Here is a 15,791-nt window from a genome sequence, read left to right on the forward strand (position 1 = left end):
TCTCTTTCTTCAGTATTCATTTTCTGTATTTATTTATTGAAAAATATCATTTAGTATCTCATCTTGTTTCACAACAATATATTTATATTTTCCAATCGTGTGTTTCATATAATTTTCAAATTCTTTTTTACTACATAACGTAGAGCAATTATCTCTCCAAAAATTATTTACATCTATTGAATTTAACTTAAATAAAATAAAAGTATTGGCATTGTTTCTTATTGAGCGTCGAGGGAGTTGAAAATATGATTGACTAAGATATATACAATTACAAGAAGAATGTCTCCCTCTTGTATAGTAGCTATCCATTACTGTTTGGTTTCTCTCATTAACACAATCATCAAAGATGACGAGGTTCTTTTTTGATTTATCTAAATCTTGAGGTGAAGGTATATCATCCGTATTATCACTGAGAATACAAGTTATGGGTTTCGATTTTGATTTCTGTGTATCACAAAATAATTGTATTATATCTTCAATATTATAATCATTCAGTTTGTTTTGAAGTTTAAATAAACCGATAATGTCTTCCTTTTTAAGACCTGCATTAAAACCCTGTGAGAGTAGTTGATACTCGGGTTGAAAACTTGACTTTGTAAAAATTATTAAATTATCATAATCTAAAAAATTAGGACCAAGGAGCATCTTTAAAAGTAAACAGGTTTTCCCACATCCGCTTGAACCAACTATTAGACATCTCAATGAATTTGGAATGTTTTTATGGTTATTAAATTTTATCTTATTTTCCCAAACGGGTAAAAAATCATTCATTTATATATTTGGAAAACAAGTCATCCAACTTTTTTTGAGCTATTTTAGAAACTCTATATTTTATCCTGAGTTCTGGTTTAATTTCAAAATAATTCATTATTTTATTTATGTAGTATCTTGTATTAACATTTCCATTAAAATTATTTTGAATAATAAATATCATTAAACCCTTATACATTTCCTCAATACAAAGAGTCTCTTTCCTTGTAAGAAATGGTGTATTATCACCATAATGCTTAACATTCATCTCTCTTATTAATCTTGTAAAGTAATTCATTTTTGGTTCTAATTTAAAAGAGTTATATGTTTTTTTATATTTCTTATTATCATTAATTAGAATATAATCACAGAATAAACATTGTTTATATGAATCCTCATCATTAAGCCCCACTCTATCACAAGCCGGACAATTCTCTAATTTATCATATGGAGAGTCTGGAAATTCTAAATATCCTTCAGAACTTATCATATTTATGTGGTAAATTTTTACTTAAACTAAACGCAAGTTTATTCATTAATAAATACAATGTTTCAAAGCACAAAAGACAAATTTCAATCAATCTCTACTTCGGTGGAAGATATAGAAAAATATGTCAAAGATGTTAAATTGAACAAAGATAAATATGGAAATTTTTGGGTAAAACCAGTTATGGAAAATAACATGAGCCCCTCTATTTCATTTAAAGGAAGAGCTCTAACTATACCTGGAAAGACATCCATTAAAGTAAATCTAACAAAAGTTTCTCCTCTACTCCTGGCAATTTATTCAAAGCTTGAAAAAGTGATTGACCACGATACTTTGAAAAAGAATGATAAGACCATTAATAATTCTAGAGGAGACATTTGTATTTTCTTTAATAATCCAAAGGGTGTAGATCTAAGTAAAATGAATGATGTTAATATTTCTGGTGAAATGTCATTTCGTTCTATGATAGTTAGAGATTATTTAAAGATAACTTTTGATATAAAAATTGTAGAGATTGAATCTGTTAATGAAAGAAAGTATATAGATATTGATGGGAATATTTTTCTTGCTAATTAAATATGAGTCAATACAGCAGTGAAGATTTTACTATTTCATTGAACTCGGACGATAGTGATGATAGTATTTCATTGAACTTGGATGATGGTGATGATAGTATTTCATTGAACACAGATGATAGTTATGATACTAATAGTTTGTGCTCAAATGATAGTTATGAGAGTAGCTTTATTGATGACTCTGAGTATGATTCTGAGTATTCATGTGATAGTTATGACTTAGATGATTCTGAGTGAAAAAGTGTTTTAGTTTAAGCACAGTGATATATATAAAACGGAGCTGTAAAGCTCAAAAGTGTTTTATTTTAAGCACAGTGATATATATAAAACACCACGTTTTCTCACGCTATAAATATGGTTTATTGTGATACTTGCGAGAAGGAAGTAAAATATTATAAACAACATATTCTCACCGCAAAACATACATACAACATTTTAAACAAACTTTCCCCTCTTCCACCTGAAACAAAACACTGTTCTACATGTAATAAAAATATCCTCAAGAAAGGCTTCAAAATACATCTTAAAACAAATCTACATTTATCAAATTTTATCACAACTAAAAACTCTGATGGAGCATTCAAAGGACATATTAAAATAAGAGTCTTTAACTTCAAACCTCCTGAACCAGAGTCTATAGTTGATGCTGTAGAAATAGTTAAACCTGCTGTTCAAACGTTGATTGAAAAAACACTAAAGGAAATGAAACCACTTAAATTTTATATGGGAGTAAACTTAGAAATGACAAAGGATGAAGGAGTTATAGATGCACCATACATGAGAACTGAGCCACACTTTATATCTTCATATCAAGATTTTAAAACATCAGGAGTCTATGATGAACTTATTAAACAAGAGCAAGATGTGGATAATTCAATCGTAGGAAGTGGATTCAATATAGGAAAAATTATTTACATAGACATTCATATTCTTAAATCAGATCCTCTAAAAGCTTCTTCTTACATTGATTTACCCAGTGTTATCAAAAATAGAAAAGCAGTTATCAATATCAAAAATAAAGACAATAAATGTTTTCTCTGGTCTATTTTAGCACACTTACATCCTCCACATTTTCATGATGAAAGAGTATCTCATTATAAAAAATATGAGAATACATTAAATACGAAAGATCTAAAGTTTCCGATGACTTTAAATGATATTCCTAAATTTGAAAAGATGAATAATTTATCAGTTAATGTTTATGGTCTAACAGAAACAAACAACATTCAGGTTTTAAAGCTTTCTGACAATTGTAAACAAACTCATATTAATCTTCTATATTTTAATTCAGACGAAAATTCACATTATACATACATCAAAGATATTGCTAAATTAATAAAACCACAAGTCTGTAAGAGAACAAATAAAATATATATTTGTTTGCGTTGTCTTAACTTCTTCAATTCACAAGAAAGATTAGATAAACATTCAAATTATTGTGGCGAACATAAATCAACGGTAATCAATATGCCTAAAGAAGGCTCAAAGATCACATTCAAAGATGAAAATAAAAAGATCAAACATCCATTTGTTATATATGCTGATTTTGAAAGTATTTTAGAAAAAATTGATACTGCTTCTCAAGATCCAAAAGAATCATACACAAATAAATATCAAAAACATACTCCTTGTGGTTTTTGTTATTATATCAAATCATCCGTTGGTGATAAATATAACAAGTTAGAGATGTATAGAGGCTCAAATACCCCAGAGGAGTTTGTGAAACGACTAGAAAAAGACTGTGTTCGATTAACCAAGATAATGAGAGAAACCAATAAACCAATGTCCTTAACAAGTAAAGAAAAAAGGGAATTTATAAAAAACAATGTCTGTCATATTTGTGAGGAGAAAATTGGTAAAGGTCTAAAGGTTAGAGACCATTGTCATCTCACTGGTAAATATAGAGGTCCGGCTCATCAAAGTTGTAATATTAATTATCAACTCCCCTCTTTCATTCCTGTCTTTCTTCATAACAACGCTCATTATGATACACATCTATTTATCAAGGAACTCTCAAAGACTTCTGGAAGTATCTCAGCAATTCCAAACACGGATCAGAAATACATTTCATTCACAAAAACAATTCACACATCTCCTATTACTCATATCAGATTTCTTGATACATTTAAATTCATGGCAAGTCCATTGGTTAACTTGGTTCAAAATCTAAAAGAGTTTCCATGTCTTTCAGAGTATTTTTTAGATAAAGATTTTCTAACACAAAAGGGAATTTACCCCTATGACTATATGGACTCATTTGAGAGATTCAATGAAACACAACTTCCTTCAAAAGAAAATTTCTATAACAAATTAAATAATAGTCATATATCTGATAAAGATTATGTACACGCACAAAATGTTTGGGAAAAATATAACATCAAGAATCTTGGCGAGTATCACGATTTGTATCTCAAAACTGATGTGCTTTTATTGGCCGATGTATTTGAAGCCTTTAGATCTGTTTGTCGCACTGGATATGGATTGGATCCTGCTCACTACTACACAGCACCTGGATTGGCCTGGAGTGCGATGTTGAAAATGACAAAACAAGATTTGGATTTGATAACCGATGTTGATATGCTTTTGATGATTGAAAAGGCAAAAAGAGGTGGAATTTCACAAGTCTGCTCGAGTAGATACGCAAAAGCAAATAACAAATATCTTCCAAATTATGATCCAACGAAAGAGAGTTCTTACTTGATGTACTATGACGCGAACAACCTGTATGGCTGGGCAATGTCTCAGGCTCTTCCTTATGGAAAACTTAGATGGGTAAAGGAAAAAGACTACAAAAACGTTTTACAAGATGTATGTATCTCTACACAAAAAGAATTGGATGAAGAAAAAGTTGGTTATTATTTTGAAATTGATTTAAAATATCCAGAGGAACTCCATAACCTACACAAAGATCTCCCATTTGCTTGTGAGAAAGAAAGTCCAAAGAAAGAATGGTTGAGTGATTATCAACGATCGTTTGATATAGGTGAATCAACAGAAAAATTACTTACTACATTATATAACAAGAAAAATTATGTTCTACACCAAAGAAATTTGCGACAATATTTATCAAAAGGTCTAAGAGTAGAGAAGATCCATCGGGTTCTAAAGTTCAATCAAAGTCATTGGTTAAAGGGGTACATTGATTTTAATACACAAAGAAGAACAGAGTCAAAAACAGATTTTGAGAAAGACTTTTATAAATTGATGAATAATGCGGTCTTTGGTAAGACTATGGAGAATGTGAGGAAAAGACAAAATATCAGACTATCAACATCTTGGGAACAAGCATCAAAATTAATTAATAGACCGAGTTTTACTCGAGCTGAGGTATTTACTGAGAACTTTTGTGCGATCCATTTGATTAAAGAGAGTATTGAAATGAACAAACCTATTTATATTGGAACAACAATTCTTGATTTATCAAAGTCATTAATGTATGATTACTTTTATAATAACTTGAGGAAGAAATATCAAAATGATGTTAATCTACTTTATATGGATACAGATAGTTTTATTTTGAAAATTAATACCAACGATGTTTATTCAGACATGAAAAGAGACATTAATATCTATGACACGAGTAATTACAGTCCAGAGAGTGAGTTGTTCTCTTCTAAAAATAAAAAGGTGATTGGAAAGTTCAAGGATGAATTAGGAGGAAATGTTATGAGTGAATTTGTGGGATTGAGGTCAAAGGCTTATGCTTATAAATACATTGTGAATAACGTTGAAAAGACTGATAAGAAGTTAAAAGGTGTAAAGAAAAATGTTATTAAAGAAACAATAAACTTTAAGGATTATTATAACTGTTTAACAACAAAGAAAGAAGAGTTTAGAAAGATTAATGGAATAAGAAGTTATAAACATCAATTATATTCAGAAGAGATAAATAAGAAAGCATTGGGGGCTTTTGATGATAAGAGGTTTATTTTAGAAAATGGAATTGATAGTCTCCCTTATGGTTATATAAGTATATAAGTGATAAGATATATATATAAGTGATAAGATATATATAAGTGATAAGATATACATAAGTGATAAGATATATATAAGTGATAAGATATATATAAGTGATAAGTTAAAAAGGGGGGGGGTTGGGGATTTTAACGGGCTACCGCCGCCTTTTTTACTATTATATAAATGATAGAACCAAGTATCAACCAGACTAAAGAGTGGAGGTGTAATCAACCTTGGTATATAAATGGAAAACATAATGAATGTGAAAAATATCAAATAGGTATAATTGAAAAGGCAACTGGTAAAAAAGTTCACAAAACAAATAAGAGAATTAATTTAAATACCGGTGAATTGGGTAAAAAAGATGGAAATATTTTTGAGTGGACGGAAAACTTTGATGGTTGTCAGGAAAATATATACTTTAATTTAAAAATGGTATGTGGCACTGGAGGCGCTCAAGCAAGAACATTGAGGGAGGTTTACCATTTTATCTTAGCTCAGTTAAAATATCTTAATAAAGAACCAAACTCAAACATATTTTTTGTTAATATATTAGATGGTGAAGAGAGTTGTAGGAGAATTAAATTATTTCCCACGCATAAACAAATATTTGTAGGGTCGTTGTTTGAGTGGGTTATATTCACCAGATGATATTAAGAGTAAAAGGTTAAAAGGTCCATGAGGTCAGAAGGATCACAGGTGTTTAAGTGGTCTAATGAATAAGGATAACATGTCAAAAGGTTAGAAGGTTCGTAAAGAACAGGGTGAGAGAAATAGAGGTGTTTAGGGGCAATGAGGGAGGGAAAGAATTAATATGGAAGTGAATGGGTCAATGTTTGAGTGGGTCAAAGATTAATCTGCCAGATGATATGTAGAAGAAGGATGATAGGTCTATAAGAGAAAACAAATATTTGTAGTGTTTGAGTGGTCTAATGAACAACATTAAGGATAGGTACTACAGACAAAAGGTTCATAAAGATGAGGGTGGGAGAAATAGAGGTGTTTATGATTTTTGAAAAAGACAAGGGGGTAAATGACATTAGATAGGGATTTCCCATGTTAAACGGAGGTGTCCCAGAAGCAACATTATTACACTACTTACTTACCAAGGCCTCAGCTAGTGGGCATGCAAATTCTGTCTCTTCTCTGATTCCGAGTGCCTCGTTCCGATTTCTGTCTGAAGTGTTGTCTCTTCAACTTTATCTTATTCCCCCTCTTCAGTTCAAAAAAAAAAATTTCACTCCCAAAAAATCAGTCATTCTGCCTTTATTTCCTTTATTTGTTATTTTTACTTCCTCCATTAACCCTCCCCAATCACACCTCTTTCCAAGTTTCCAGTTTTTTTTTCTTCCACTTCTGTGATTCAGAGTTTGTAACGATATAATTCTTGTTCAACCCCCCATGGCCTAGCCCTCATTAATCCCAACATCCCTTATTTCTCCAAGTCTCCCTCTATTTTGTCCCTCAACCCTGATGGTGGTGTGCCCCCCCCCCCTTACTTCTTTCTACTTTTATTTTACTTCCTGATCTGTTCTGTGTTCTAGCTCCTCCACAAGCATCAACACTGTATACAAAAAATAGGAAGCTCGAAAAGCATTTGCATAGAAAAGGATACAAGTTCAAACATGGTAGGTGAGAAAAATGGAGCAAAAGCACAGGTTTGTGGAAGGAAGTGAGAAAATACAATGGGTATTAGGAATGGGTATTAGGCTTGGGGAGGGTTAAGGAGGGTAGAAAGGATCATGAGACTGGGTGGTGGTTTGGATCAATGAGGGTAGAAAGGATCATGAGACTGGGTGGTGGTGTGGGTCAATGAGGGTAGAAAGGATCATGAGACTGGGTGGTGGTGTGGGTCAATGAGGGTAGAAAGGATCATGAGACTGGGTGGTGGTGTGGGTCAATGAGGGTAGAAAGGATCATGAGACTGGGTGGTGGTGTGGGTCAATAAGGGTAGAAAGGATCATGAGACTGGATGGTGGTGTGGGTCAATGAGGGTAGAAAGGATCATGAGACTGGGTGGTGGTGTGGGTCAATGAGGGTAGAAAGGATCATGAGACTGGGTGGTGGTGTGGGTCAATGAGGGTAGAAAGTATCATGAGACTGGGTGGTGGTGTGGGTCAATGAGGGTAGAAAGGATCATGAGACTGGGTGGTGGTGTGGGTCAATGAGGGTAGAAAGGATCATGAGACTGGGTGGTGGTGTGGGTCAATGAGGGTAGAAAGGATCATGAGACTGGGTGGTGGTGTGGGTCAATGAGGGTAGAAAGGATCATGAGACTGGGTGGTGGTGTGGGTCAATAAGGGTAGAAAGGATCATGAGACTGGGTGGTGGTGTGGGTCAATGAGGGTAGAAAGATCATGAGACTGGGTGGTGGTGTGGGTCAATGAGGGTAGAAAGGATCATGAGACTGGGTGGTGGTGTGGGTCAATGAGGGTAGAAAGTATCATGAGACTGGGTGGTGGTGTGGGTCAATGAGGGTAGAAAGGATCATGAGACTGGGTGGTGGTGTGGGTCAATGAGGGTAGAAAGGATCATGAGACTGGGTGGTGGTGTGGGTCAATGAGGGTAGAAAGGATCATGAGACTGGGTGGTGGTGTGGGTCAATGAGGGTAGAAAGGATCATGAGACTGGGTGGTGGTGTGGGTCAATAAGGGTAGAAAGGATCATGAGACTGGGTGGTGGTGTGGGTCAATGAGGGTAGAAAGGATCATGAGACTGGGTGGTGGTGTGGGTCAATGAGGGTAGAAAGGATCATGAGACTGGGTGGTGGTGTGGGTCAATGAGGGTAGAAAGGATCATGAGACTGGGTGGTGGTGTGGGTCAATAAGGGTAGAAAGGATCATGAGACTGGGTGGTGGTGTGGGTCAATAAGGGTAGAAAGGATAAGTAGACTGGGTGGGCTGATGACATCTACAGGTGAACAGCACCTTGAAGACCCAGAGGGAATAAAATATGGCTCAAAAATGATTGAACAGTAATATACAGCAAGCAGTATGAAGCAGAAACTTGTCACAATGCAGCCATAAATTTGATGGTCTGTTTCCTTTATGTACAGACCTTGGTCTCTTTTCCACCAAATCCTTGGTTGAAGCAAATTCGGAACACGTACTTGAGGTCCGCACTCAGCTCATGCAACCAGCGCATGAAAACTGGGATACCACGTGTACACAGAAGGTTTGCCACTCTTTCTTCTGCTCGTTGTCATACTTTTGCATGTTCATCAGTTCTGCCACCCTTGCATTGGACTTCACCGCCCTCTCCACTGCCTGTACAAATTTCATTCTGTGATTCCAGGTTTGGCGATGTGAAAGCAGTCGGTCCTATACGACAATCGCAAAATATGCACAGTACCAGGCAGCATCATTTCAGGAGTCTCTGAGGGTAAGTCTTGTTAGCCTGATTCCACTTGTATTTGAGGTTTTAAAATTTTTTTTGCATGTCCAAAGTTTTACCAATTGATTCTATCATATTAATCATAATAAATACAAGGCTGGACATAGCACTTTTTGAAAGAGCTTCAGAAGAAAAGCAAGAATTTTAGCTTGATGAGCTGATATGGAATCTAGAATCTAATATTCTCTCTTACCTTCCCTGTACGGTGTTACTTCTGAGCAGGAGGAGAGCGAAAAGAAGAACAACCTTCAGAGAGATATTTCAGACAGCGATTCAAATTCGTCAGAAAGGTGAAGTAACTTTACTCTCCCCTTACCCACCTCCCCCATCTTAAATGTTTGGGCCAAAATTGACATAATTCCCTTACATCTTCCACACACTCCTTGATATTTAACCATTCCCATGCTCTGTGTGATTGCAGTTGCTTGAAGAGGAGACAAAGAGGCCCCTTTAAAACCATCAAGTTCGGAACAAACATTGACCTTTCTGATGAAAGAAAGTAAGAACTTTACTTTTGTCTTTTCCTTCTTTGCTTAAATATTTATTTTCATAATCCTTGCGTCAATTTCCACTGGTTGGTTGAGTCTTGGATTACCACCGTGGAGGAAAACTCGTTTGTGCACGTGGCTTTGGCCAATCACTTTTTACAAGCTAACTCGGACATACCACCAGGTGGAAAACGCAGCTCAATGAGCTGACTAAACTCCCGGCTTTCCTTCGGATCGTCTCTGCTGGAAATATGCTAAGCCATGTTGGACACACGATCCTAGGCATGAACACTGTACAGCTGTACATGAAGGTGCCTGGCAGCCGCACGCCAGGTAAGTTCAAGCTGCTATTGAAGTCCTGGTTTTATATTTTTGGTGTGCATTGTGTTGTATGTGTTATTTATTTTACTGTTTTGCTGAAAAGACTATATTTATTATCATGGTAATTTTTGCTTATTCTAGCCTGGTGTTGGCTTAGCGGTTAGGGTGCGGCTTGGGATCCTAGGATCCAGAGTTCGAATCCCGGTCGATCGCTGAATTAATGCCAGGGGGGTTGACTCAGCCTGTCATCCTTCCGAGGTCGGCAAATTGAGTACCAGCTTGCTGGGATGAATGATCACGGTGTGTACCCCGATTTAGAATAGGTACACCGTATCCCTGCGCATCGTAAGAGGCAACCAAGGGTTGGCGTCAGGAAGGGCATCCGGCCATAAAAACATTGCCTCAAAGAGGGAACCATGATTGTCATGGGGCCCGCAAGGCTAACCCCCGCTCTAGTGGGGAAAATGGCCTTAAAACGATCATTCATTCTAGGCCGTTGTTGAATCTATGCCACAAGTCGTATTCCATAAAATCTAAATTTTCTTCTATGTTTCATAAACCTTGGTGTTTGAAAAATTTGGGAGGTTTCAGGTTTGTGGTAGGTTTCGTGCCAGTTATCAAGAAATGTATTGAAACCCAATTTTTTCCCCTACATGCCTCACTTCTACCCTTTCTTAACATCTACTTTAGATGCCCACCGCTTATTAGCTGATATTTTGTAGCAGGTATGTTAATCTTCGATCAAACATCTCAGTTCTGCATAGGGCTCTGCATTTCTACTTTCAGGTTTTATATTATTTTTATTTCCAAAATATAAACTCGATTTCAGTCTCCTTTCGTGAAATTTATACTTCTTTAAATTCCTGGTTATGAGGCTCAAATATCCCAGTCGTTGTGGTAAGACTCGGCGGTGTAATGGTTGGAGCGTCTTCTCCAAATCTGTGTGCGTTCGGCGGTTCAATCCCCAGCCGAATCATACCAATTTAATACTTTTAAAATGGTACGTGCTGCTTCCTTGCTTGACTTTAAGCATTGAAAATGATAAGGGTACGGACAATTCCCATAGGTTGGCATCGATGGGGAGGAGCATCCATTGTTGTGGTGTCGCTGGTACCCAGAATGCCTCGGGATGTGACGGGACTTCTCCCAAACTCAGTGGCTGTGTGTTTGTCTCATCTGACAGTCTTGTGTTGTCTTGTGTATCCGTCTGCATGTCCATGTGTGTGTGGCAGTTCTACTATGAACCGTATATCCTGTAAAAAAAAAAACAAAAAAAAAAAACGGGAGCAGTACCTATGTCGAGGTCAATTCTGGAAGTTGAAGAAATTAATCTGCGGCGAGCAAATATTCAAAAGAAGAAGATTATTGCATGATGATATCAGTAAGTTATTTTAAAGGACATTGCATTTACTGAAAATCATGGTTTTTGCAGGTCTGTAATCTGTTAAATGGTTTCCATCATTTCCGTTTTGGCTTCATGATTCCTGTACTCACAGATTAATTTTTTCTTGGAACTAGCAACATTCCTTTGACACATCATAACATGTCATCTATTCCACAGTAACATTTTCCTTTTTAAATATCTCTATCCCTAAACACCTTTAGTATTTCTTGCTATGATTTATTTTGCTCAACTAGTGGACCCACTAAATTGACTCACCCCAAGGCCTTCCATTTTCTTGATCCTTCAATCTTCTCTTATTCTTCGTGTGTATTGTTCTTTTTGTTTTGCATCTCCATAGGAAATGCTTGTAATGCTGTTGCAGCCTACCTGTATATTTTTTATGAAGTGGAAAAGGAGAGGTTGTGGTAGTGGTGGTGGGGTAATGATAGGGCAAGGGGAGTTGAATAAAATAAAATTGTGAAATGAAAGAGGAGTGGAGGGAATGTTAGGGAGGTGAGTAAAAAGGAGTTGGTCGTGGAAGTAACATGATGTATCCCAACCATGAGGTATGTGGGGTGGGTGTGGAGCATTGATGAATCCGAAAAAAATGTTATTTATCTATTTTTCGGTCTATTTAACAGAAACTGCAGGTATGCTGGAGAACTGTGCATGCTAAATTATGCAACCCAGATTTTGTGTTGATGACCATAATTGTTGTATAGGATTTCAGTATCAGGTAGAATTGTATCAATTGTTTGTTTTGGGGACTTTTCTGCTGCTATGCAGGAGTGATAAAGGGTGCAATTGGTGCATTTTTAGTATGGGTTGAAGGCAGGGGGGGGGGGGTATGTATGTATGTATCATAGACTCCTTTAGAGAAGGACTGGAACGTCCCATGCTCGGGGTTTGTAACTTGAGTCTGAAGGATTAACTTAAGTCCTGGGCTAAAATGACTTCTAGAAGGGCTAGAGACACGATCTCGGGGTCAAAATAGGGGTTTTTGAGGATGGCGAGTTCAATAGCGACATTTTCAACACCACCTGGGGTCATCTTCAATGTCACAAGGTCATATTTCAAGGTCAAATTAGTGAATCTTGGCAATTTTTGCCGTTTTTTGTGTCTAACTCATAAACGGTGAGAGATGGCTGATTATAATCAGAGGCAAGTTTGTAGAGCTGTCCAAATTTAATATATATTGGCATATATCGTATTACACAAACATACAGCAAATACACATTCGAATAATAACAATGCACCGTTTTTCAATTATATTTTGTAAAAAATGTCTATTACAACTATGTCTATGTCTATCACTAGTTGGAGAGCTATCGCTAGTTGGAGAGCTTTTCTTGCCTCCTGAGGAATCCCACAGCCTTTTCTTTGTCACTGACATTGAGGACATGAGCTTTCAATAGAATGTTAGCTAAAGTAGTACATGCTGCATTATTACTAGCTAAAGGTGCATCTACAAAGGATAACAGCTCAGCAAAATGAAAGCGGCAACGCATTTTAGTCATGCCATGCAAATTATAGGCATTATGTACAAAGAAGACGGTTGACATAGTCGGCACACTCAGTCCACCTCTATTCAAATTATCTAGGAACTCAGATGACACCTCGTTAGCATCTTCATCATCCATGATCTCCTCCATACTGGTGCTATCACCATATTTATGAACAAGGTATCCAGCCAAATAAACAACTTTATGCTTGAGGGCATCATCAGACCTCAAGAGTTCCTGAGTTTCATGAGGAGTGATCTCGTCAATGAGTTCACTTCGCTCATCTGGATTTATGGAAGTACCACAATTCTTGTCGCAAACAAGCACACGAGAACTAGATTCTGGCATAATGTCATGCTTAACGAGTGTCTGCAAATTTGCAATTTTAGCTGCAGCCATAATGTCAACTACGTCAATGTAGAAGTTTCCACCGCATCTTTGCCTGGCTTGGCCGAAAAACTTTTCCAAGGCTTCATCCGCGAATATAGCAGGAAGAACGTAGTCAAAGTCTTTCTCTGCCAGACGCAATTTGGCAGCATCCACATTATTACGTGTGGACACAGTGAAGGCTTCAGCAGTTTGCCTAGTTAGCTTCAGCTTACGACCACCACCTCCTTGCCATGCGCAGGTAGATATAATTTGGCAGGCCTCCTCCAGCCTAGTGAAACTTGTACAGTCTGCTGTCCAAGGCTGTCTGGATTCGTCGCGCAGATGGATAGCTGAGAAACGGTCTTTCACATTCATCATCTTGAACCACTCACTCATTGTCTGGGTGAGAATGATGGTGCCTTCGCTGATGCCCAGTGAATCCTTGAAGGTCTTTAAGGCAGCGACAGTCTTGTCATTGAACACCTGACATACCAAGGGTACGCTCTGGCGTTGAAGGTGCTTGGGGAAAACAGCGGTGTGCGTCAGCTTGGTTGAGCGAATAGGAATAGCTCGGTCGATCTCATAAAGCTTCCGAATATCACTCCAGTAAGCTTTGTACTCATTGCCATGTACGACAAATGAGAGTGTCTGGCCATCAACAGTAATCCAGTTGTTGCGAGCATTTTTGAAGATGTGCACGTAGTCGTACACTAAGAACATAGATTGCTCTTGAATCGATAGCACTTGGCAAATTCCAGGTCTGCCAAGTTTTGAATAAACACTGCAATTGGTATTGCAATTGTCACATATCAAAGAAATCACAGTACCGCCAGCACCAACTACAGCTGAGGCAGCTTCGATGAGGAGTTCCTTCAGCTGATCGGCAGTTAGTTTTTTGCAGGGCAAAACGCGTAGAATATAGCGTGGACCACCAAAATGGCAGGCAACTTCAACAACCATAGCATGTGAAGCAAGAATTTCATGGTCACCCCCCGCTGCAGCATTTTGAGCGTATCCTAGAACATGCCCTCCAGAAAATCGCAATGTCTCGACCAGCTTTACCTCGTCAAACATTAAATTGACCAAATGCTGCTGCGGCTTAAGCTGGTCGAACAACGTTTTGAGGTTGGAGTCCTGCAGACTACTAGAAAGCACCTGTTTTACCTTTTTTGTTGATGGTAGAATGATTAAGCCGGATCGACGAATCATTTTGTATGCACTGGGTGATATGTTGTGAAGCTGCATTGCGAAAATCATAGTATCGGTATGAAATCGGCAACCATCAGGAGGTATGAACACATGCCGCAGCTGCGACAGAAGGAAGGTTAAATGAGGAAGCTCGTGTGCCTCAGTCATCTTGCAGAGCTGGCTTATTACGTGCTGAGGAATTTCCTGGCTTGTGTACTCATGGGTGTTTACCTGGTCAGTTATGGATCTAATCTGGGACCGTTTTGAGAGCAAGCTGTTCTTTTGCAAAGGAAAAAGTCGTTTGGGCACCTCAATGCCATCTTTTTTTTTTTCTTTTTTTTTGTACACAAGATCGAGGCTCGTGAAAGAGCTAACATTAATCACACAAAAAGACAAACTGACACACAAAACACAAAAACAAGGCGAGCGGCAGACAAGATGGGGAGAGAGGGGGAAGGACACAAACACAACATTTGAGAGCAGGGACATCGGGAGCACTTGGGGGGAGGTGGGAGAGGAATAAAACATATGAACACTGCAAGGACTCGGGGGTGAATTACCGGGGGTAGAAAAGATCAATGTTTTCGATGGGGGAAGATAAGAGATGGTGGTGAACAGCTGTTTTAAAGACCTGGAGGGAGGAGTGTGATTGAAGGGAGTGGGGGAGTTTGTTCCAGAGGTGGGAGAAAAGGGGAATGAAAGAGTGAAGGTGAGCAGAGAGCCTAGACTTTGGCAGTTTAAACATAAGAGGGTTGCAGGCAGATCTTGTGCGACCTGAAAGAATATTGGGGGGACAGAGCACAGAGAGAGCTGGGGGAGCAAGGCCGGAGAGGAGTCGGTAGAAGACAGAAAGACCACCAACCTGCCTGCGGTGAGTGAGTGAAAGGCCCTCGGAGTTAGCTTCATCGCGGGAGATTCCAATGATTCTGAAAGCTTTGGCCTCAACAGCGTGAAGCCGAGCAAGGTGTGAGGCAGGAGCACACTCAACTCTATTCAAGAATAGGAATCCAAAAGGTGAGCTGACTTGTTGGAAATGAAAGAACTGCCTGACAGTTTGTCCAGTAGTGTCAGTTATTGATAGGTACAGGTTTTTCTGGTCTTTTATGACGTTAAAGCCAGGAAAATAGGAGCTGATTTTGGCGCAGAAGTGGTCGAAATCTTGGATCTTGTCTGCAGCCTCAGCAGCTGCATGCACCTTCTTAGTTCTTGATTCTGATGTAGAAGATGATGTTGGGCGTGGGGCTGAAGTAACCTGCTTCAAAACTGATTTTGGTAATCCAGGAAATATTGATGGGGGTTCTTTGGGTCGCTTGCCACCCTTAACTGACACCCATTTACAATTGAAATGTGTCTCACAAATATATATCTCCTTCAAGC

General features: G+C 37.9%; 1 protein-coding gene across 4 annotated transcripts in view; it reads left to right on the forward strand.

Moving 5' to 3' along the window:
- Nucleotides 1-15,791, forward strand: part of LOC137425326 (lysine-specific demethylase 6A) — a 286,024-nt gene that overhangs the window by 204,431 nt on the left and 65,802 nt on the right. For all 4 annotated transcript variants that reach the window (XR_010984098.2, XM_078776555.1, XM_068113641.2 and 1 more), the window contains 5 exons: nt 8,825-8,943; nt 9,064-9,150; nt 9,385-9,452; nt 9,584-9,661; nt 9,835-9,983. Coding sequence is in view for 3 of the 4 variants with exons in the window: in XM_078776555.1 (XP_078632681.1) it covers nt 8,825-8,943; nt 9,064-9,150; nt 9,385-9,452; nt 9,584-9,661; nt 9,835-9,983 (501 nt within the window). In the remaining variant the exon portion in view is untranslated. The remainder of the gene's footprint in view (nt 1-8,824; nt 8,944-9,063; nt 9,151-9,384; nt 9,453-9,583; nt 9,662-9,834; nt 9,984-15,791) is intronic.

This window comes from Myxine glutinosa, chromosome 4 (genome assembly GCF_964187855.1).
Source record: "Myxine glutinosa chromosome 4, kmMyxGlut1.1, whole genome shotgun sequence".
NCBI lineage: Eukaryota > Metazoa > Chordata > Myxini > Myxiniformes > Myxinidae > Myxine > Myxine glutinosa.